This window comes from Microtus oregoni, unplaced genomic scaffold, assembly GCF_018167655.1.
Source record: "Microtus oregoni isolate MIOR12 unplaced genomic scaffold, Mior012 000049F_ref0000343, whole genome shotgun sequence".
Classification (NCBI taxonomy): Eukaryota; Metazoa; Chordata; class Mammalia; order Rodentia; family Cricetidae; genus Microtus; species Microtus oregoni.
This window is the reverse complement of record NW_024543223.1, coordinates 1832067-1856328: the sequence shown is the minus strand read 5'-3', so window position 1 is coordinate 1856328 and position 24262 is coordinate 1832067. Positions and strand designations below refer to the sequence as shown.

At 50.1% G+C, this 24262-nt stretch overlaps 1 protein-coding gene across 7 annotated transcripts in view; it reads right to left on the bottom strand.

Annotated features, from left to right (window-relative positions):
* LOC121436407 (oxysterol-binding protein 2) overlaps positions 1 to 24262 on the bottom strand; it is a 170557-nt gene that overhangs the window by 30307 nt on the left and 115988 nt on the right. For all 7 annotated transcript variants that reach the window (XM_041636269.1, XM_041636266.1, XM_041636267.1 and 4 more), the window contains one exon: positions 316 to 572. In XM_041636269.1, coding sequence (XP_041492203.1) covers positions 316 to 572 — 257 coding nt within the window. The remainder of the gene's footprint in view (positions 1 to 315; positions 573 to 24262) is intronic.

Genomic DNA, 24262 nt, shown 5'->3' with positions numbered 1-24262 from the left:
ACACACACAAACTAACAGATGTTTGTCACTAGGTGGAGGATTATAGCCCTAATGGAGGAGCACTTGCCTACCATGTGTGAGGCTCTAAGTTCTGTCCTGAGCTTCATGAAGAAAAGAATAATAATAAATATCTCCAGCGGTTAGTAGCTGTGTAGGGGAGAGGACATAAGCAGAATGTTGGCACACGTGGGAAGGGGTTGGCTTTGGAAAACAACTCAGAGCCACAGAAACCAGAGGCCTTGACTATCAGGCACCCTCCTGCTCAGGGACCTGTGGCTGACGGGGTGTACCCTCCCCTTTGGTGGGAGCACTCACATTGATCATAGCATTTGACGTGATGCGAAAGAGGGTGGCTCGCTCATTCACAACCTTCAGCTTCTCCCCGCTCTCTGGTGGGATCTTGAGGCTGTCCAGCTCATTCAAGGACCGCTGGAGCGCCGCACCATGCTTAGCAATGAGGTCATTGCACGTGCTGAGGTCATCTAACTTCAAGGAGAGGTTCTTCAGGGTGTGGTGGAGCTCACTCTTGTCAGCTGGGGCAGCAGGCTCTTCGTCATCATCCCCGGAATCATCTAAAGAGAGAGACAGACTTGCTGTAACCACCAAGCGAGAGTCTCTGTCGTCTGGGCTGCAGATGGCAGAGTCACACCAGAGTGGCCAGTGCCCTAGATAGTGTCCTGCAATGCTTCTGGCTAAGGCTGCTGCCCCTTAGCCTGGCCCACACACATCCGGCTGAGTCAATGGGAGTGTGAGGCAAAGGGGACTAGCTGGAAGGGAAGGGTGCTGTGGCGAGCAGGGACTCCAGGTGCCTGCCCACAAAAACGGTACCAGCTCCGCTAGGTCACAGCCTAAGATCGCAGCAGGACATGCTGGGTGGAGCAGATACTTGAGGAGAGAGAAGGACTCCATTCCTTATCTTGCAGGCCTCCCAGGATAATCAATACTGCTGGCTAACTCCATGCCCATCTCTAGCCATGCCAACTGTCTCTTGCTCTGCAAACACTTGTCCACGTGCTTGGGGCCTTTCTTCCCATCATGTACTTCCCTGATGCCTAGAACATTATACCTCAAGTTCTCACCCCATTTGCCCTCTGAGGCCCAACCCAACACCACTGCCTCTCCAAAGTCTGCCCGGGGACCCCCCTGCCATAGTTAAGGCCACTCTCTTGTCACCAAATCTACACCCTAGACCCTCTTCCTGCTAATCTCCACCCCCATGCAGAACATGGCCCCATCTACACACACACACACACATATACACACACGCACATGCATGCACACACACATGCACGTACACACACATATGCACACACAGAGAACATGTCCACTCACAGAAAATTTGTGTGAGAAGACACCAGGGCAGCGATGGTGCAGCTGACCCTCTAAGGCTGCTCAGCTCACCTCCTTCGTGCCAGTCATCTGGGGCTTCTGTGCAAGGGCCTGCTCCCTCTCACCACTCACACAGTGCCACATGAGTCTTTCCTTCTTCCCTGCTTCCTAGCCCGGCCTGTGCCCATAGAGGCCTCTGTGGGCAGCTGGCCTGCGACCCTGATGCTGATTTAATGCTGGCATGGGACAGCCAAGAGGCTGACATGAGCTTGTGACTTTTCCCAGTGCCTGTCTGCTAAAGTTTTCAGAAATCCCTTGTTTTAGAAATAATCCACACAGACTTTTCTTAGATGAAGGAAATATGCAACCAAGATACAAAATTAAAAGAGAAAAAAGAAGGCATATTTTGAGAGAACAGATTTCTCCCGCAGCAGGCAAGGTACATATGGGTGGACATGGATTGGTCACTGTTCTGAGTGTGTCCTGAGTTCACAGCAGTGCCGAGCTGGCCGGCTGCACAGGCCGCGAGCAATGGGGAGCTAAAGGGAAGCATCTGCTGCACACGGTGTCCCTGCCAGCTCCAGAGGCCTTGGGCTAATATCCAGCCCCCTCCCCACAGGCCGGAGCAACCGTAGCCCTGAGTGATCCAGTGTCTGGAGGTCACTGCGGCCACTGGCAGGTGCTCTGGGCCTCCCTGGCATGGCAGGGAGACAACAGACATCAGCCCTTCTTCACTCTTCCTCACTCCCGCAGGAGCAAGAGTGCCCAGCTGTGGGCTCAGAGCTTAGAGCGCTTGGGGGCAGAATAGGGGCTTGACTCCAGCTCCAGCTGCTGGCATGGCCTGTCCTCTGAATCACCAGCAGCAGTGTGCTCAGTCACTTGGGGTGTGAAGCCTCAGCACCAGCTACTACACACAATGACCCAGGAATGTGGATCTGGGGACAAGAAAGGTCTTGAGACTGACAGGGTCACTCTGCGCATATACTCAGTAGACTCTAAGAGACACCCACAGATCCAGGTTTATTATGACACCAATCACAATAGTCAAGATATAGAATCAGTCTAAACTCCATTCAGGGCAAAATGTAGAGAGACACAATAAGTCTACCTCTTGCAGGAAAATGAATGGAACTGGACATCACCATGTTAAGTAAAGCCAGCCAGGCTCAGTAAAGTATCATTTTCTCTCAAGAGCAAATTATGGATTTAAAAAAAAAGTATAGGAATAGGAGAGGGACTATGTGGGGAGAAAGAGACACTAGCGGAGGTAGAAGGAGAAGGGGTGATGCGTGTGTTTCAATAGTTACAAAGCACATGATGCACACATGCAGAGATGACCAAAGGAGCCCATTGTTCTGATGCTTTTCTTCCTTTATCTCTCTCTCTCTGTCTCTCTGTCTCTCTGTCTCTCTCTCTGTCTCTCTCTCTGTCTCTCTCTCTCTCTCTCTCTCTCTCTCTCTCTCTTTCTTTTTCTCTGTAGCTTTGGAGCCTGTCCTGGAACTAGCTCTTGTAGGCCAGGTTGGCCTCGAACTCACAGAGATCCGCCTGCCTCTGTCTCCTGAGTGCTGGGATTAAAGGCGTGCGCCACCACCGCCCAGCTTCTTTTCTTTCTTTTTCTTGTTGTCAAGACAGGGTTTCTCTGTGTAGCCCTGGTTGTCCCGGAACTCTGTAGAGCAGGCTGGCCTTGAACTCAAAGATCTGCTTACCTCTGCCTCCTGAGTGCTGGGTATGTGCCACAACCACCTGACTCTATATGTTTGTTTTTCTTTTTTTAAAAGAACTCCTTGGGGCCATCAGGCAAGGGAATTCTAGAATATTTGGAGCTGTCTTTGCCAGAGTCTTGGTGCTGAGGACCCCTTGGCACTGAAGCACCTGCCATCTTCCTGAGCAAACAGCTGGGCCCAGCAGCTGGTTTTCCAGTCAGGGAAGTCCAGTTGTGGCTTGCTGGCTGCAGGCCCACCTCAACATGACCCCCAGTTTCTGAAGCCCAAGTAGCCTGAGCATCCTCCCATGTGATGGGTTGGGGGGTCATTGCTCCTCTATTTGACCTGTTATTAAACGGGACACTGTGTACATATTTCTTAAGGCCCATATTCTGATCCTGGGGACAAATGATGCACTTGTGTTAGTTTCACACCATTAGGGGAGGAACTAGGGTCAGCAATGGCTGTCTATTCAGAGACAGGCAGGGAGAGTCCTCCCCAGGGAGACAAGGTGGGGTGAGCAGAGGAATGAACGATTTGAGGGGCTGGGACATGCTCTCTGGTGGCCAGCAGGAGCACAGGGTGGCAGGTCCCATACAGAGGGCAGGGTGTGGGAAGAAATGAGTGGTAAGGTGGGCGACTGAAGGGAAAGCTGGTGGAGGAGTCTGACACAAGCCAAGGGGACTTGTTCCTTCCCCGCAACAAAAGGAAGCATGTGGTGTACAGGTAGAAGGCAGGACTGGTAACAATGGCGTGGTGAGCAGACTGGCAGGCTAGAGAGGCCAGAGGCAAGGCCAGAACTGCTGCAGAAAGCCAAGGACTGGAGAGTTCTGGGTAGGCAGAGTCCTGGTCACATCCCATGCCATCTCTATATAAATGTTGCCCCTGAAGGAGGAGATGGTGGTCCTTACTCCACATTCCTGCAGTAGCACCGATGTTGCTCAAACACAGAGCCCAAGGCATGATCCCACCCCTGCTGTGACTAAGACTTGGCCATGGTGAGTCTAGAAGTCTCACAAAAAGAAAATCCTCGTTGGAAAGATGCAGTAGAGCTGGGCCTGAGACTCTGTGCTTCCCTCTGCCAGTAGTGTTCCCAGGTCTCTCGGGCTAATGGCATAGCAGCCCCAGACTGCGGAGCACCAAGAGCAAAATGATCTCAGCCTCTAAGACAGGCGCGGAGCCAGGAATAAGGTGCAGGCCAGCTCTTAAATGGCGCAACCACGTGGAATAAATGACCACAAAAGACCAGTCCCTACCTGATGAAGCTTCATCTTCAGGAAAGCACTGGTTCTTAAAACACCCATCAGGGTCACAAGGAACGACGGATTCTTTTTGTTAAAAGAGAATAAACTCATGAAATTCGAGTCACCAATGTGTTACAGAGCAGCATTCAGAAATGGCTTTCCCACTCACGGCAAAGCCTCCTGTGGGGGTGAGCTTCCAACACTTAGTGGCTGTCCTGGGCGAGTTAGTGCCATTCCCCTACCTGATCCCAAATTTATGACCTTCCTGGAACTTCTGAATGTGACTGCTTAAAGAGAAAGTGCAGATACAGTTGGTCAAGATGAAGTCATGCCGGAACATCCAATATGGCTGCTATCCATAAGAGAACCCGAGATAAGAAACAGTGGCATGGGACGGTGGCCCTAGCACCTGGAAGGCTGAGGCAGGAGGATGGCGAGCTGCAAGGTCAGATACTATATAGAGAGACCCTAGGTATGTATGGGGGGGGGGAGAAAGCGGAGGAAGAAAGAGGAAGGGAGAAGAGGAAAAGGAGGAGGAGGAGACATAGTTGCAGGGCAGAGGGTGAAACCGGAATGATGGAAATAGAAACCAGTGGACAGCAAGGACAGCCAGCAACACAGGACACCAAGAGAACAGTGTATAATAGATTCTTCCCTTGAGGCTTCAGGGGCTCTGGCCCCACTTACACCTTGATTTTGAACTTGTAGCCTCTGGAACTTGGAGAGAAAATATAGCCTAGTTGCCTTCATCCACTGAGGCGTGGTAACTGGTCACGTACCGCAGTACCAGGGAACTTAAACTGGCTTAAAACAGTACACTTATCACATGCAGACCTGAAAGTCTGAGTTCTAAACTCAGGTATGGAGCTGTGTGCCCCGGGAGTACTCGGGGTGGGGGATGAACGCATTTGCCTTTCTCACTCTTAGAGGCTGCCCTCACTCCCTGGCTTGTGCCTTCGCCTTCTTCCATCCTCAAGACTGGCAGGCAGGTAGTTTTCATCCTCTTGGACTCCCCTTCCTCCCTCTTAAGAACCTTTGAGATTATGCTGGGTCCACCTGCATGATCCTTATCTCAAGATCTGGAATCTAATCAAATCTGCCTGGACCCTTTCGGCATGCATATCAGCCGCATGGGGTTTGGGAATAGGGCATGACATTTTGAAGCCATGATTGGACAACCGCCTGGGACTGCTGTGGCTAACACCTGTCACGTTCCTCCTCTGGGGTTTGACTCACTGAACCAGGCACCTCTGGTGGTTGAGGTGACTACTGAGACACCTTCCTGGGCACAGGGACCTTGTGGGCCCTCTGGTCTCTCTGAAAAGCTAGGCACAGATGCCACTCTGGCTAGTACCTCTATAAGAAAATGGCAGACTGGCATAAGGAGGAGCCTGGTGGTCCTGTGGTCATCTTCCTGGGGCCTGAGTTAAGTGTGTCAGTCCTATGCTAAGGGTATTTCTGGAAGTAAATGTTCATAGTATAAAATAATGCTTTGATTGTTTCACCCCCATTGCCCTCTTGCTGGTTCCTGTACTCTTTCCAAGTGCCCCTCCTTATTCTCATGCCACACGTATCCATGAGTGCAGATAACCACATCAGCTTAGATTCCACACGAGAATACACAGAGTTGACCGAAGCTGGCTTATTTCTCTTAACATGATGATCCGCAGTTCCACTCATATTCCTATAAATGATAATTTTGTTTTTAATAACTAAATAAAACTCCCTATAATACCATATTTTATTAGCAGACTGGTTGCGTGCCATGACGGCAGCAACCTCAGATGTAAAGATAAGGCCCTTATTAATCTGCAAGCCTTCCTCACACAGGGATAAAATGATGTGGGGTTGTACTATGTGTGCTGCAGAGGTGAGTTCCTCTGGGGACGGAGATGCCTTCTCTGGGGAAGATGGTAGCATACTCAGTGCATGGCCGGCACAGACCTAGCATGTACTGTGTTCTGGGGCCCTAGGCCCTGCCCACTGGACTCTCCATCCCTTCTTCAACACAACTCTGTCTGGTTGACTCCACAGGGAGCCTCAGCTCCCCGAGGGCTCACCAAGCCTCTTTAATAGCAGGAGGTGACAGTCTAAGAGGTCCCTCTGCATGTGCCACCATGGCCAGAACCCTCTTTCCTAGGGAGGCTCCTAAGAAGGACAGGTTGCCATGGCAACTGTGGTGCCAGGTGAGCTATTTTTAGAAGCAGAACTTTCTTTCATCTCTGGAAAATGGATATTGGTGGGGAATCCCTGAGTGTACGGTGCCGTGCATGGAGGGGGGCGGGGGAAGAGGGGTAGCCTTTTAAATAACCCGCAAAGCTGCAAGGCTGGCTCAGTCGGGGCGGGTGGTGACATGCAGAGTATCCCCCCACCCCACCTGCTTTTCTATGGGATTCCTTTGGGGGGTCAAGTCACAGGAGGGCCTGTGGGGAGAGACTGACTCGGGTGACACTGGCCATTGTCCTGAGAGCAATGACAGAGAAGATAGCTCTGGGGTGGGGAGGCATGCGACTGGGAACCAAGACCTCCAGGGAACTGGGCAGAACCTCGAAGCCATGGCCTGATCCAACAGCATCTCGCAGGGCTCTAGTCCTGCCGGACATCCTGCAACAATGACAGCGATAAACTACCCTGTGGCAAACTGGATGATGCCTTGTCCCTCAAGGAGACAAGAGTCTGAGGCTCTGGCCACCCAGACACTGGAAAACATGACAGGATCTAATCTGATGGAAAATCAGATGGCAATAAATAATGAATTGTGCAACCCTGTTAGACGGAAATACCAGCCGGGCTCCGGTGTGCTCTTCATCTTCTGGGCCTTGCCAGGGCCGGGCCCAGCCCTTCTCCCACTGCAGACAGAGGAGGAGTACTGAGGAAGGCGGGGACATACCCCCCAGGATAAGGTGGGAGGCCTTCCCTTGCCTCACCAGGGATCACTGACACCAAAGCAGCCAGGAATCTATCATCTTCCAGCCAGGAAATGCTCCAGGGAACCCTGCACAGGGACCTCAGAGCACACACCCTGGAGGACTGAGAAGTTGGCTACCTAGATGTCCTGGAGGCACAGGCCTACAATTCTGGCTATCAGGAGGTTGAGGCAGGAGAATTAAAAGCTCAAAGCCTGCATGGGCAACTTAGTGAGACTGTCTCAAAACACAGAACTAAAATTTGCGTCTATATGGTATAGCCCTATACAGTACAGGCCTGTATGGCCTGTTCTATAATTGTGAGGTCTTAAACACCAATCCCCAACGCCATAAGAAAAAAAAAAACAGCAAAAATAAAACTTTTCCCCCTCTCAGAGGGAGCCAGAGCTCACGGCATCAGAGCCATGGACAAGCTCAAAGGGGCGCGTGAGCATGGGCTAAGCAGCCCCTAGAGGCTGGGTACCTTTCCTTGGCAGGGATGATCTGGAGCTGCGTGCTGACCTCGCCCCCTGAAGTAAGGTGCAGAGGTGTGGAGATGGAGCGTAAGACAGTCAATTGCTCTATTATGGCACTTGCTGTGATATCACATTCAACCGGTACCCACATCCTCCTCCAGTCAGACGAGAGCCCAGTGGGCATTCATGGAGCCATACTGAAGGAAAGTAGATATGTATCCTGGACCCAGCCCTGGGGAGAGCTAGCCCTTCCAGGGTGTCTATGTCCCCTCACCCTGTCCTGGTGAGACCCACCCCAGGCAATGAGGACGTTGGAAAGATGGGGAGCTGGGGCTGGTGCAGCAGGAATGGACCAGTGCCAGACGAGCCTGGGAAGCTGGCCGCGGGACGGCCTGGCATGGACCCAGTGGAGAGGGTGCTCACCCCATCTCTGGTGATGGGTTTGACAGAGCTGAGGAATCAAGTTCTAGGGCTCCTTCCCTGCCTCTGCCACACCGGGCTGAGAGCAAGAGATCTACCTGTGCCACAGCAGGTAGATACCTCCCAGGCAACAGCCTCTCGGGTTGTTTATCAGAGATAAAGTGAGCCTCTCCCGGGCTGGCCTCTGCTTTCTCACTCCAGCATCCACTGAGGGCCTCTGTCTGTGAATCAGTCAGAAGCTCCTGCCTAGAGGCCCGGCCTTCTGTTTCAGGGGAGTCTGGTGACTTGGGGGGCATGTAGGCATCTGGCCTACTTATGTATGCTCCAGCCTGGACAGAGCCACTTGACCGGATGCTTCCTGAGGTCCTGCCAGCTTTGACATCCTGATGCTAGGTTCCAGCTCCAGACACGCTGTCTGTCTATCCCCCATGCTCCAGGTGCCACCTCCCAGTTCTGCAGACATAGCCACCAAAGTTGAGGAAACTCGTGGGCCGCCAGGCATCCAGATCCTGGGGCTCCCCGCTCCATGTTCTGTGCTGCCCTTTGGGAAGTCAAATAGAAGGACAGGATCCCTCCCACTATTCTGACATCTCAATACAGCCAGCTATTTCCTTACTCCCTAGACGAAATCTGGCCTTTGCCCACATTACATAGATTCCATTTTTGGTTTTTAGTTTTTAACGTATCATCCCATAAGCCTTTGCTCCATATCTACAACTGGGTTACTTGTGAGCAGCTGATCTATGTGCTGTTCATTTGTGCGCTGTGGCTTCCCCATGGCACCAGGTTTTTTTGGGGGGGAGGGGCGGGCAGGCGGGCATTTTTTTGCCTTTACTGGCGTAATGCACAAGTGCCACCCTGGGCAGACCCAGGCACAGGTCCCTTGAAGCCACTGATCTTACCCTGAGCAGATTCTGGACCGGGTCACTAGGCTGATTGCTGGGGTCAAGGATCCTCCGTGACCTTTGCTTGTCTGTTTTTAGACAAGGTCTCACTATGTTGCTCTGGCTGACTTAGAACTTGCTATGTAGACCAGGCTAGCCTTTAACTCAGAGAGTTGTCTCTGCCTCCTGAGGGCTGGGATTAAAGATAAACACCACAAGCCCCTCAAGAAGGACCTTGAATGGACAGCAAATGGACTCAAACTTGAGTCTTTCATTTGATGTGACACCAATGCCCATCTCAAGGTCAAAGCAAGCGCAGCTCAAATCTAAAGCAGGCATTCAGTCAGCTACACAGAAGCACTAAGCAGGTCACCGGAAACTCTCGGCTTACATTTTCCTGGCCCAAACACTGTCCCGTTGGCTTATCCTTGGAAACTATCTGATACCCGTATGGTCACACTAGAATCTTCCATTGGCAGAGCCTCCAGGGATCAGAACTGCAGAGCAGTGGAGACAAGGAAAAGGGCTATGCCTCCAGAAGCCCCACGGTCCTGAGAGGGCAGGGCTGCCTCTGTTCAGGATCCCCAAGTGCCAGAGCTGGACACACAGGCAGGACTGCGTAGACACCCATGCTAGATGAAGGGGTGACCCCAGAGACAGTGGACCGGGAATGTGTTTCATCTGCTCAGTGGGGCTGAGGTTCAAGAGTCACAGGTTAGGGATTTCCTTGATGCCATGCCTGTCTCTTGAACTAAGAGGGAATCAGAAAGACAACAAAACACATCTATAATCCCGTGAATCTTCCCAAGATCGGGCCCACAGAGGCCAGGCCTGCTGTGTAATCCCCTCTGCAAACCTCAGGCGCCTCCCACTCTTCTGGCTGCAGCATCGTCTGGGGTGTGTTTTCGCTGCTGGAGACAGCATGGCCTCCAAACTATCCCAGCAGTGTAGGCTGAGCAGGAGCAACAATCTCAAGGAAAGCAGCCATGGAAGGTGACGCAAAGGAGGATGGGAGAGGAGTCAGCTCCTTTTCTTGGGTGGAGGGGGAGGACTACTCCAGCCTTCTTGAAGGCCTTCTGTCCCAGCCACCCCTCGTCTCCTGTGAGACTAGTGAGCTTCACTCTCAGGGGTCCTGGAAGGCACGTTTCTTAGCACTAGTTAAAGTGTCTATTTTATTTACTAAAGGAACCCAACACTAGAATTCCTGAGAGAGGATGCTACTTGTCAAGGGCTGAAAAGTGGTTTATTATTCAAAAAAATGTAGAGAGTTGTTTCTAACGCCAAGTCCCACTGACTAGGAACGGCACTTGGGAAGGACATACTGACTCACAGAACCTTCCAGATGTGGGCCAAGGCAAGGCCAGGGAGGGAAAAGCAGCAGAGATGTGAGACAGGGGGTGTGTGGGGGGGTATCTGAGCACAGAGCCTGAGAGGAGAGGCCCGCGTCAGTGGGGCAGCAGCCCACTTCTGGAGACTCATTTCTCAGCAACTGCTCCCCAAGCCTGTTGCATACTCCTCAATTCCTAAGCAACGCCAGGGCCCCAGAACCTGGCTGAGATTCTCCCATTACCTGCTCAGTAACCGCTCTTATAGGCTGCAGAAACCAGAATAGGCCAGTGGTGCACCTACCATGTGTTCTACGAGAATAGCAAAACATGATCTAGAAAAGTCTGAACCCCTAGTCAGGCAGTTCTATGCTACAGCAATCTGCAGAGGTCCAGATCTATGTGACCTTGATAGGAGTCCTTTTAAATAGGTCACTAAGACCTGTCAGTGCTCGGCCAGGCAGGATACAATAAAATCTGTAGTGGAGAGAGCTATACAGCTATTAGAAGTCTGTGGTGGGGATTTGAAAGGCTACTTAGGACCATAGGGCGTGGGACATTAGGGCTCTGTCTACGTAAGCCCCTTTCTTAGGGCAGCCTCTGACTGGAGACCTAGGCAGCACCAGCAATGCTCGCGGACCTCACTAAATCACCTTGCACTCACTGGGCACTCCTAGGGCTACCACACTCACGTGCCGTGAGCTCCACTTCTGGCCACCATTAATGTCAAGAATGCTGCTACAGGGGTCCACAAGGTGGCTCAGCAGATCAAGGTGCAAGCTTGTCCTCTTTGTACGTGCACATATGTGTGCGCACGCACACTTTAGAAAAGAATGCTGCTATGGCTTCAGCAGGGTTGAATCAGTCCCCCAAAGTTCATGTGGTCGTGTTTTTAACTGAAATGAAATATTATTTGGACAAGAAACACAGAAAGCTAAAGTTTAAACACAGTGTTAACTCTAGATCAACCACCTAGAAGAGACCATACAGCTCATGAACTAAGGAAGAAGAGAAAAATCAGAGACCAAAAGTAGATCATGGCAGAAGAAGGGAGAACAAAATATAGGCAAGATAAAACAAACCAAGTAGTCATTTTAAACCAAGTGTGTCAGCCAGATGGGGTGGGAAGTGCCCGCAGCCACAGTTACCGAGGAGGGAAAGGAAGACCCAGGAGCTGCAGGCCCAGCTGGGGGCACTGTGGGATCTGCCTCTAACTGAAAAACAAAGAAGCAAACGAGCAGCGATTACACTAACATAAAGCGTTACACAGTTCAACTAAAAGTCAGAGACTTCCAGGGCTGGGTGCTTAGTGCAGCAGCAGAGTGCCCTAGAATGAGTAGAGGCCCTGTTACACCGCGGCCCCGAAGAGGGGGAAATCAGAGGCTTTACCAGTCCAGGTATTTTTAGAGCATGAGCCATTCTATGCCATTCTACGTTGCAGCTATAAAAGCACAGATAAAATATCCAGCCATATGCTTTCCACGAGACACACTTCAGATAGAAAGAGACAGATGGGTTAAAAAGCAAAGGACTGGAAAGAGAAACAGGCAACAGGAATCCAAGGGAAGCTCAAGTGGCCTCCTCAGCTTTAGAATGCAGACTCTGGACAGACACACAGCAACAAAAGACTCAGTGGCTGAGATGACACTCCTAAATGTGTGTGCCAGAGCTGGAGAGAAGGAGGTGAAGGGGCAGATCTGCAGCCACACTGAGAGGTTCTTGGCTGCCCCAGCCCAGCCCCCGCACGAAGAGTAGACAAAATGAGCGCAGGCACAGAGGGGCTGGGGTCTACGTCACTGGCTACTTGGTTTATCTTATTGTCATGTGTATGAATGCTTTGCCTGCATGTGTGTTTGTGTACCACATGCATGCCTGGTGCTCAGAGAGGCCAAAGGGGGAGGCATTGGGACCCCTGCAAGTGGAGTTAAAGACAGTTGTGAGCTTCCATGTAGGTGCTGGGAACTGAACCTGGGTTCTCGGAAAGAGCAGCCAGAGCTCTTAACCATAGAGCCATTCCTCTAGTGTGAGTTCCCCCTAAATAAAGAACCCCTTATTATACTCAATTCTGAGCTAATGTGGGATTACTTTATTTGCATTCTCGAAAAAGATTTTTAGTTTATATGTATATATGTATACACACACACCACACACCACATACACACACACACACACACACACACACACACACACATATATGGAGAGAGAGAGAGAGAGAGAGAGAGAGAGGTCTCAAGATAGAACCTGGAAACAACTTAAATGCCCCTTGACCGAAGAATAGATAAGGAAAATGTGGTACACTTACACAATGGAGTACTTACTACACAGCAGAAAAAAAAAAAACATCTTGAATTTTGCAGGCAAATGGATTGAGCTAGAAAATATCATTTTGAGTGAGGTAACCCAGACCTAGAAAGACAATTATCACATGTACTCACTTATAAGTGGTTTTTAAACATAAAGCCAAGAAAACCAGCCCACAAATCGCAGTCCCAGAGAACCTAGACAACAAAGAGAGACATACATGGATCTAATCTACATGGGAAGTAGAAAAAGACAAGATCTCCTGTAAATTGGGAGCATGGGGACCTTGGGAGAGGATTGAAAGGGAGAGGAGAGGCAGGGAGGAGTGCAGAGAAAAATGTAGAGCTCAATAAAAATCAATAAAATTTAAAAAAAAAAAAAGCCCCAAGGAATCTAGCGAGAGAACCCACAAGACTGCAGACTCAAGGGCAGCCACAAAGGGTTTTATTCTCTAATTCCAGCAGTTGAGAACCTAGAAAATAACATTAAAATAATACCTCCTGTTACAGCACCAATACTTGCAGATACGGATATAGGAAGTATGTTCAAGATAACACACAGCTAAAACAGAGTTTAACAGATAAACAGATATGTTTATAGACACTCACTAACCCACCTCACTAGCCTATACAATTGTTTAAAAACTCATAAAATAAGTATTGGAAAGAATGTGTAAGAAACAGCAATCCTCACACAGTAGGGCACTAAGGGGTACAGCCACTCTAGAGAGTAGCTTAGTAAATGCTATATAACCTAGGAATCTCACTCCTGGCTGCAGACCTGAGAAAAGGTAAAACCATCACCCCCACTCAGAAACTTTCATGTGAATATTCGTAGCAGTGTTTTTCACAACGGTCCCAAAGCAAAAACAATTCAAAAGTAGTAAATCCATACGTGGGAATATTACTTGATGATAAAAAAGGAACAGAGAATTAGCTGAGCAAAGCATTCACTCCCTCGCTCATTCCCCCACTCTCTCACTCACTCGCTCGTTCTCTGTGGATGCAATGAAACAGCTACCTCAAGCTCCTGCTGACTTACTTCCCTGCTCTGATAGGCTGAGCCCTTCCTTTAGTGGCGTTTGCCAGGGTGCTTTACCACAGGAATGAGAAGTGCCCGACACAGAAGGTGATGCCCCTTCCACAGTACACAGACAGGCTGCCAAAAGTTCCACCCGAGAGAACGGTGTGTCCAGCCAATGTGCAGGAGAGAGTGCAGAGCTACGGAGGAGGGCAGCAGACAGTCCTAGTGACCCCAAGTCCCAGCCCCACCTCTGGAGGGAGCTCCATCTGTCACACCCTGGCCTTCACTTCTATCGGATCCCCTCTCAACTCAGCCTTCAAGGGAGCCTGTTGAGTGAGCAGCTGACTGACCAGGGTAGGGCTCAGAGCCATCCAGGGTCACCCAGATCCCAGGACATGTCATTTAAAGTGACATGGTGCTCCTCTGTCCCCCCCAAGGGCACTAAAGGACAAGTGGAGACGTTTTTCTTCTGTGTCTATTTTCCAGAGAGCAGGCTCCGGGAAGCCACAAGTTTCACCTGTCAGGTGCACACAGCCCTGCTGACTGGTCTGGACCAGTGTGACTGAGAGCCAGTGTGTGTCAGTAGTCACACCAGGGGCTGGTGACACTCATGCTCCACATCTTGCCAAGTCCCCATCCCTCTGCGTTCCCAGTTATCATCCCTGAGGACAGTGAGACTGGATACAGCCCCTCTTACCTCAGTGCTCCCACTTGTAAAGTGGAGAATAAACACAGTAGCCCCCTGGTAAACAGAGGGACTTGACTCAGAAGACATGGACTGTATTATTACATAGGTAGCTTCTAGTACAGGGAAGAGGTTGACCCATGGCATGAGAAATATCCTCAAACAGGCTCCAACAGCAGGTTCGTAGGGGGAAAGGAACCGATCGACACACACTGCTGGGCTGACAGAAATGAACTGTATATTTTGTATCCTTAGTGGAAAAAAAAAAACTTTACAATCTCTGCCAAAAAGTCAAAAACAAAACAAAACAAAAACCCTATAGCAGATGCAATAAAGATGTCAGTGTAGATCTTTAAAATATTTTTTGAGAAAATACAGGAAAATATCTGGAATCTTCAAGCAGAAGCATAAAGTGGTATCCACAAAGCCTGATAAGTCAGTCATTAAAATAAGCGACACCATTGAGTGTGACCACAGGGCAAGGACATCATGCAGCTTGGTGGACAGAATTGGCAATGTGGGCAAAACCCGACTCCTACGATCAGCTGATTTCCAGCATGGGTACAAAAGACAGTCAACCAGGAGAAGAAAAATCTTTAAGGTAATGTTTCTAGGACAGAAAGCATCAGAATAAAACCGGACATCCCACTCCCCGCCTCTCACAATAAATACAATTAACAGGAAGCAACAAGCTAAGACTCAGAACACCAGCTGTAAAGTTCTCAGAAGGAAACGGAAGGGACACTGCTTGAATTTGGGCTAGACAGCTAAACAAAACAAATTCTTAGATAATGCATCCAAAGCACGGGGACAAAAGAAGAGCCTGAAGCTGACACCATCAAATGAAACCAGGACAGTGGAAGGAGACTCACGGGATGGAAACAGGCATTTAAAACTCATATAAAGGACTTGCATCCACAATACATAAACAGCCCATATGACAATAAATGGACAAACAGGCACAACCAAAAAGAATAGGCAAAGTATTTGAACAAAGATTTCTCCAAAGACACCTAAATGGCCAAAACATACAAGAAAAGAGTTCAACATTCTGTCACCTGGGCAGCGGAGAACCACTACCATTCATTCTCCACAATGATGAGATACTACACCATTCTCTGCCACGATGAGATACCGCACCATTCTCCATCGCGATGAGATACTACACCATCCCCACCACGACGAGATACTACAACATCCCCCACCACGATGAGATACCACACCATCCTCACCACAATGAGATACCACACCATCCCCCACCACGATGAGATACCACACCATCCTCACCACAATGAGATACCACACCATCCCCCACCATGATGAGATACTACACCATCCTCACCACGATGAGATAGTACACCATCCCCACCACGATGAGATACTACACCATCCCCACCACGATGAGATACTACACCATCCCCACCACGATGAGATACTACACCATCCTCACCACAATGAGATACTACACCATCCCCCACCACGATGAGATACCACACCATCCCCACCACGATGAGATACCGCACCATCCTCCACCTTGATGAGATACTACACCATCCCCACCACGATGAGATACCGCACCATCCCCCACCATGATGAGATACTACACCATCCTCACCACGATGAGATACCACACCATCATTCATCACGATGAAATACTACAACATCCCCCACCACGAAGAGATATCACACCATCCTCACCACGAGGAGATACCGCACCATCCTCCACCTTGATGAGATACCGCACCATCCCCCACCACGATGAGATACCACACCATCCTCACCACGAGGAGATACCACATCATCCCCCACCATGATGAGATAGATACTGCACCGCTAGCATGGACACAATTTGAAAAAACAAGCAGGAAAGCCCAAGTGTCAGCAAGGGTATGGAGGCACCACAACCCCAACCTGTGGCTGTGGTCATGTGACATTGTGCAGTCACTATTACAAATACTTTGGCAATTCATTGTCAGAACACGATCCAAGAATGGAATTGTGAGAGAATTCTGAGCGCTTGTGTGAAAACTCCAAGAAAACACGATCCTAAGACTTCAGTTTCTTCAAAACATAGAGCTGTTCTTGAAATGTGCTTTTGTGCTGCTCCCAGGTGTAGCAGGCGGGAACGTTTGCTTCAGCTGCCGTTTCATGCGCCTCTGTGGAAAAACACATTTCTGCCTCGTGTGGCTTGTCCTTGTGACTGAACCTTACTCGTGTGATTTTTCTGCACCCTCAGAGTATAAACTTCCTGATGCTCTGAGTAAAGGCAGCTACTGCATGAGACTTTACTCCTTTACTCCGCCTCATTTACTGGCTCCATTCTCCCAGGTTCCCACTGCCATTAGAGCAGCAAACAGCTCATCAGTTAAACCATGAGCCAGCAACAGAGTCCTATCACTCAGTGTTTACCCAAGAAAAAGAACAACACATATCTTCACACAAAGACTTTTGTGTTCATAGCTTAATGGCTAAGTACAATGTTGACCATCACACAATGGTATGTGACAATGGAATGTCCCGACACATGCCGCAACACGGATGAACCTAGAAGACATCGCGTTAAGTGAAACAAGACAGAAAAGATTCCACTTAGAGGAAATATCCAAAAGCAGCCTGGTAGTTGCTGAGGGTTAGGGATGGAGAGAGATCACTAAGGAGTATATGGTTTTGTTTTGTTTTGTTTTTTCCAGGAGAGGCAAAAGACATTTTACAGTTAGACCATGGTGATGGCTGTGTAATCCTGTGAATGTTTTTTAAAACCACTGAATGACATGTTTTAAGTAGGGGAATCCTTATGGCATATGGGTTATAACTCAATAACTATTAAACAACTTATTAAAATACTTGTTTAAAAGTACAGGTGTGGACTTACAGAGGCTGACAATATAAGCTCTTCAACTTTTCTCAGTGTCTGAAGATTTTCATGACAAATATTTGTGGGGGGGAGGCACAGATAAAAGAAGACTAGCCCTCACAGAAAGCCCAACTATAATAATATCAGCTGTGCATCTCGGGTTACCACACAAAAAAGTACATGACAACATAGTCACAGTTCCACAAGAGACTATCAAACAGACAAAAAGACAAACAAAAACGCTTCGATTCTAATGAGAAGCAAAGTTATTACTATTCAGTAATGAGCTCCCACTTCCAATTCCGTGAAAATGCATTGCATTGTGTTTTTTCCTTTATGTTTGTGTCTGTGTGCAGATGTATGGGGGGCATGTGTGGCCGTCAGAGGACGGCTTGCAGGAGTTGTTTCTTTTGGGGACTGAGCTCAGACCATCAGGCTTGGCAGCAAGCACCTTAACCCACTGAGCCATCTCGCTGTCCCCCAATTCTGGCTCAGCGATTAAGAGCACTGTCTGCTCTTTCAGAGGACCTGGGTTCAATGCCCAGCGCCTACATGACATTTCACAACTCCATTTCCAGAGGATCTGGCACACTCACACATACATACAAGCAGACAAAACATGTGCATATAAAATTAAAAGAAACAAATCATTTAAAAAAAAGTTGAAAGTGCTATTGAAAGCCGTGGAGGATTCACGGTGGGACTAGCAGCAGGGTACACGCCCCTTTATCATGGGAGTGCTTTGCAAACTCCTTCCATGGTTTAGCTCCCACATTGGCAAAATGGGGGAGAGAACCTCAAACCAGCTGGGGTCATGGACAGAGATCAAGAGAATGGCAAAAGCTGGGTGGCAGTGTAATCCTACACCTGGCAGGCAAAGGCAGGAGGCTCACCCCAAGTATGATGCCAGCCTGGGCCACACAGTGAGACCCTATCTCACAAAACGAAGGACTCACATGAGGTCATCACACAAGGTGTCAGGGTGGAGCAGCCAGAGTGACCTGTGGTTACTTCTGTGCAAGACTGCCACGTCTTTTTTTAAAAAAATGTGCATGTGTGTAAGCATGCCCACGCATTGGTACATACATGTGCATGTGTGTAAGCATGCCTACGCATTAGTACATACATATGCATGTGTGTAAGCATGCCCACGCATTAGTACATACATGGGCATGTGTGTAAGCATGCACACACATTGGTACATACATGTGCATGTGTGTAAGCAGCCCGCACATAGGTATATACATGTGCATGTGTGTAAGCATGCCCACGCATTGGTACATACATGGGCATGTGTGTAAGCATGCCCACGCATTGGTACATACATGTGCATGTGTGTAAGCAGCCCGCACATAGGTACACACTTGTGCACGTGTGTAAACATGCACGCACATAGGTACACACATGTGCGCGTGTGGAGGCCAGAGGATGCTGCTGTGTGTCTTCCTTGATCATTGGACTGGATCTGGCCCACCTGACTAGCTGATCAGCCAGCCTATCCTGGGGGTGCTCTTGCCTCTGCTTCTCAAATCCTAAGATTGCAAGTGTGCCACCACAGTGCTAATCACTTACATGGGCGCTGGGCAACTGAACTCTGGTCCTCACACTTGCGTGGGAAGCACTTTTCTTGCTGAGCCATCTTATCAGCCCTCGACTGAATCTTCTGTAGTGAATATGCATTAGCTCGGCAATCAGGAAAAAGATGTCAAAAATAATCTCAGTTGGTGGCTGTAATTTAGGATGGGCTGAGATTTTATGGCTTCGGGATGCCTTCATATAGGGAGCCAAACACATCTCACATCTAAGTGAGGACTCGCACATCAATGCCTTCCTAATCCAAACACTGAAAACATGAGGGAAATATGAAGTATGGGACCCATATCTCCCATGAGAGGAGGAGCAAAGGCAAGCCAGAGACACCGAAGAAAGTTCCAAACTCTACACTCCATGGGAGACGCCAGGAATGCATTCTGGTTGCTGCTGGGCTGGACCCTCAGTGCCCCCACCCCCACGGGGACCCACTGAATGCATTCAGAATGCCACCTTGCTTCACAGGCCCTCTGAAATGAAACCCCAGCTATCGCCTCTGCTGCCTGGGAGGAGCCTGGTGAGTGTGGGCAGGGAGAACAGGCCGCCTGCCATTTACACAAAGGAAAAGTCCCAGCAGCCACCATTCATCACCAGCTACACGCAGTACAAGCAGCAGCTGCCCTTGTCTTGGCAGGAAGAGGGGATGGGGTGGGGCCAAAGGGGAGAAATAAATGGGATACAGGATCATCTTACTGGGAAAAGTGTCTAGAGTGTCCCAGGCAGGCTGCTTTTGATCACTTGTCCTACTTGGCCAAAGCAGGTGGAGATGAACAGAAGGGGAAGATGGCCAGCAGCAAGCTCCCAGGGTAAGGTCAAAGCAGGTACAGAAATGGCCCTCGGAGGACAAGGGTCCTTGCGTGTCCTGGCGGCTGTGGGGCAGAGCAGCTAGACTACACGCATGTTTGGCCTTGACCTCTGCGTGTGGAGTGACCCCTGAGAAAGCTAAAGAGAAGGCTGAGTGGGCCACTTCCAACTAGAGCACTGAGTATGTCGTGGGCTCACCATAAGCCCACGTGAGCCGCCATTCCCAGGGCTGCCACTCACAGGGCCTGGGCTCACGCCTGGATTAGTCCTCAGTTGTCACTGCCTGTATTTCACTTTGCACGGGGCCCACAGGTTATGCAGCAGGGATTGCTGGGAGGTGAATCCCAGCTCCTCAGGACAGTGAGTCTGCACCATGGCACAAGCCAGCTCTGCCCCGTCCTTCCTGTTGGGTTTCCAGGAAGGGCAGGAGAAAAGGCAGCCTCCGAGCCAGGAGTGGGCGCCAGAGATGACTCTGTTCTGTTTGATTCTGCTGCTGGGAATGGAACAGAGGCCCTCAAACAGGCTAACCAAGTTCTCCGCCACTGAACTGCGGCCTAATCTTTCTGTTAACCAAACTCAAAGCCTTAACAAGGGGCAGACTGAACACGGCACGTGTGTGAGCCTTGCCCTTGAGAGGCTGGGGCAAGGGGATCCTGAGTCACAGGCCACTATGGGCTCCATAGGGAGACCCTGTCTCAAAGATAAAATGAGGGGCTGGGTGATAAAAGATAAAATGTCTCGGTGCGTAAGGTGCTTGCTATGCGAACATGAGGATCTGAGTTTGGATCCCAGCATCCATGTGAAAACCAGGTGTGGCAGCATACGGGGGAGGGGCAGGTGGGGAAGGGTGGAGACTGGCAGACCCCTGGGGCTTGCTGGCCAGCCAGCATAGCTCAATCAGTGAGCTCCAGGGTCAGTGAGAGATGGGAGAGGAAGGCACCTGGGTGTCAACCTCTGGGCTCCACATGTACACCTGCACACACATGCACCCACTGACAAGCACCCCTCCCCCCCAGAAAAAACCAACAACATCCCTTCAGAACACAGTCATGGAGGCTGGGGCGCCCTGCTGTGAGCATCATGAATGAGCAGTTTAGGCGAGCGAGGACTATGACACCAGAGGGAATGTTCACACCCTTCCATGCAGCCATCCCACTCCTGGGAATGTGTCCCAGACAGACACACAAATGAAGGAGCCTTACAAGCCAAAGATGCTCAGGCGGCAGTTGGGCTGCGCTGATGCTCTGAGCAGAGCACAAATGCCTAACAGGGGGAAAATCGCTCCGCAGACATTCGATGCAATCAAGCTGCAGTCACGTGCGAGGCTGCGTAAGAGGGAAATGATGTAAAAAAGACGTGCACATAAAAGAAAAATACAAACCAGAACAGGGACCTGATGAGTGTCCTGAACTCTCATGGTGCCACAGAAAGTCACTCTGTGACCTTAAGCAACTGGAACTGCTGTCCTCAGAGCATCGTTAAAAGTAACAGCAGTCCAGGGACAGGGGAACGGCCCTGCTGGACCTCAAGAGTCTGGCCAAGAACAAAGTATGTGGGTTGGGGGGGCTGGGAAAAAAGCTTGGGAATCTCTAAGCAGAAACAGTGGTCAAATGGCTCCAGGGCTGAAATGGTACCTTAGGTCTGGTCGTGCCACTTCCCATGGTCCAGGCACAGCCATGTACCAAGTTACTTCTCTCACTTCCCTTGAAACACACAACAGTAGCCCTAGGGTACTGTCCAGATGGGGCGCCAAACCCGAGTCCGCGGCTCCCTTCTGTCCTGACACAACAGTTGATGTGGGCAGCTGCTATTTTTGCAGACGTGCGTCAGCGGTTATTATTCGACATGGACGTCAGAGGAAAGGACATAAAAGGAAATTTATCTTTAGCAGCCTGAAGCTCATGGCTTCATCGTCATTCATGCTGCTCATCTATTCGATCCCATGCATTGCTAGTGCGAGCCGACGGGCACTTTACAGGAAAACCAGGCATCGGAGAATGAGAGTGCCCTGCCCTGGAGGGAAGGGGCCAGTTCAAGTTGGGGAGGGGGTGTCTGAGCTCAAGTTCAACTTTGTGTAACAGGTAGCTAAGGCTGTATTCTCAACTCCCTGGCCACCTTGATGCTGTAACAGCCCAGCTCAGGCTGTATTCTCAACTCCCTGGCCACCCTGATGCTGTAACAGCCCAGCTCAGGCTGTATTCTCAACTCCCTGGCACCCTGATGCTGCAACAGCCCAGCTCAGGCTGTATTCTCATCTCACCAGCACCCTGATCCTGTAACAGCTCAGGCTGTGTTCTCAACTCCCTGGCCACCCTGATGCTGTAACAGGTAGCTAAGGCTGTATTCTCATCTCACCGCCCACCCTGATGTTTCCCTGTTTGGTCTCACAGGGCTCTTGTGAGCCCTGCTACAACTCTGGGATATATCTGAGCCCTTATGGGGCCATCTTTTTGGCTTGGCCCCTGGGTGGCCCTCTCTTTTGCTTAGAGTTAATAGAGATCAGTGTATTATTCTAAAGACCAGCTGAACCGTGACTCTGATAACTTGTCGGCAGGGCTGCATATGGTTTGAACAGGTCGTGTGCTGTGCAGTTCTAGAGGGGAGGGGCCAACCACAGAAGACACTGTAGGTTTATTTTTATGGTAACACATGTCCAATAATTGCAAGAAAAGTTATTTTTCTGGCAAAAATGACATAACTAAGGATCAGTGGGAGTAAGGGGTCTTGAGGAGTCTGTCAAGGCTCTTGTCAGAGCAATCCTGCCGCCACCACTGTCTGTAATGGTATCCTGTCCGCCAGGCTCAGAAATGGAATCAGCCAGTTGTGTACTGATGCTGAGCTCAAACAAAGCCACACTCCCGTTTGTCACAGCAACAAAATGCCAACACCAGGGGCACCACTGCTCTCCTTCAAAGCTCTGTGGTGGCTTCCTTTCCCTTCCATATGGGGGAACCGGGGTGACCTTTTCTACAGCACCTTTTGGACTAGACTTACGCCACACTCAGACTCTGGTTACCCAGCCAGACTTCTGTCTCCAAACCATCTTTGTCTCTGTGTAAATGACAGCAGGAAAGCGCTGCTCCCAGACTGCATGTACGATCGCACAGGAGACTAAAACCCACCAGCATCCTCACGGACACGGGTACCATGTGTTAGTGAACAGCCAGAGGCTCCCACTCGTGACTGCATAGGGTCCCCCTTCCACGGACCACATAAAGCAATCATAACCTGAGTTCAGGGACAGCACTGCAGCAATGCCTCCTTTCCATGCGAGATGTCAAGGCTATGCCTTCCTTACCATGCGTTCAGTCCCAGAGACTAACCGCTGTCACCTGGCAAGGCTTGGTGTCACAGCCTCAGTCTGCCTGCCTGTCCTTCCTGACCCATCCCTTCAGTGGGTCCCCTCTCACTTCTCATGTGTTATCATAAGGCGCTGAGACTTCCCTCTGCCTCCTGACCTCTATCCTCTCCCCATTTCCATAGACATCCTCTCATGTAGCCCATAACAGGAGAGTTCCTTCCACCAGAAGTGACTCTCCCTCCTCTCTTTCCCTTCCATCTCTTCCTCCCTCCCTCTCTCCCATCCTCTAGCAAAGCCACAGTAGCCCCAAATGAGAGGACAGTGCCACAGTTCCTATGCTAGGACATAGGAATATGCTTCCTTGTGAGCAGGGGAGACCCAGAGTCATAGGACAGGCCCTGTGAGCAGGGGATACCCAGGGTAAGAACACAGGCATCTGTCTGTTCAGCCCCTTGCTTCAGGCCTTGTGGCCTCACAGGAACTCAGCTTATGGGACATGCCAGAGGACAAGCCCTTTGAGGCTGTCCCTAACCAGAACCAACTTAGGACTTTCTGAAGGGCCCTGTCTCCCATATCAGTCCTCTCTGGTGTTCTGTCGGGCTCCTTCTCTGAGGATGGTTCCCGGTCTAGCCCGCAAAGATAACGGGGGGCGGGGGTCCAAAATAAAAACAAAAAACACATCAAAACCCAGGCTGGGCATGGTGGCACACATCTGTAACATCAGTATTTGGGAGGCAGAGGCAGAAAGATTGTGAATTAGAGGCCAGCCTGGACCACATAGTGAAGACCTGTCTCAAAAACACTAAAACATAGCAGGCTTTAGAGCAGACAAGGGCCTGGCACTCACATTGCAGCCACACAGCCTCCAGGGAGTCTCATCACCAAGTCTGTGTGAAGACAGTCACTCTCAGTGGCCTGTGACAGACGCTATTACCCCAGTCTCTTCCTGTGTTGGTGACACATCGCTCCGCCCTTAAAAGTGCCATCTTTGTAGCAACCTGCTCGGTGCACCCGGCCTGACCTGCTCAGTCTTCCAGATTCACATGACAGTCAAAAAGAGATATATAAGTCTAACACACACACACACACACACACACACACACAGACCAAGGGGTGTGCTACTGAGCCTGGGGACACCTCATCTCCCTACCAGGTGCACCTAACTGCAGCCTGCAACCTGCAGACCCCCTGTGCCCCAGGATCTGTGAAGACGGCTCAACACAAAGTTGCAAATTTACTTAAAACATGGAGGGTTTTTTTCTTTCAGTTTCTTGTAACTCAAGCACGCCATTCTCGTCATGAACCTTGATGATGTATTGTGAGGACAAACAGCTGCACAGGCCTGACGTCATCAGCTCGCCATTCCTTGTTCCTCTAGACTTGTGGGCTCTACATGACCTCATTGGGATCACGGATC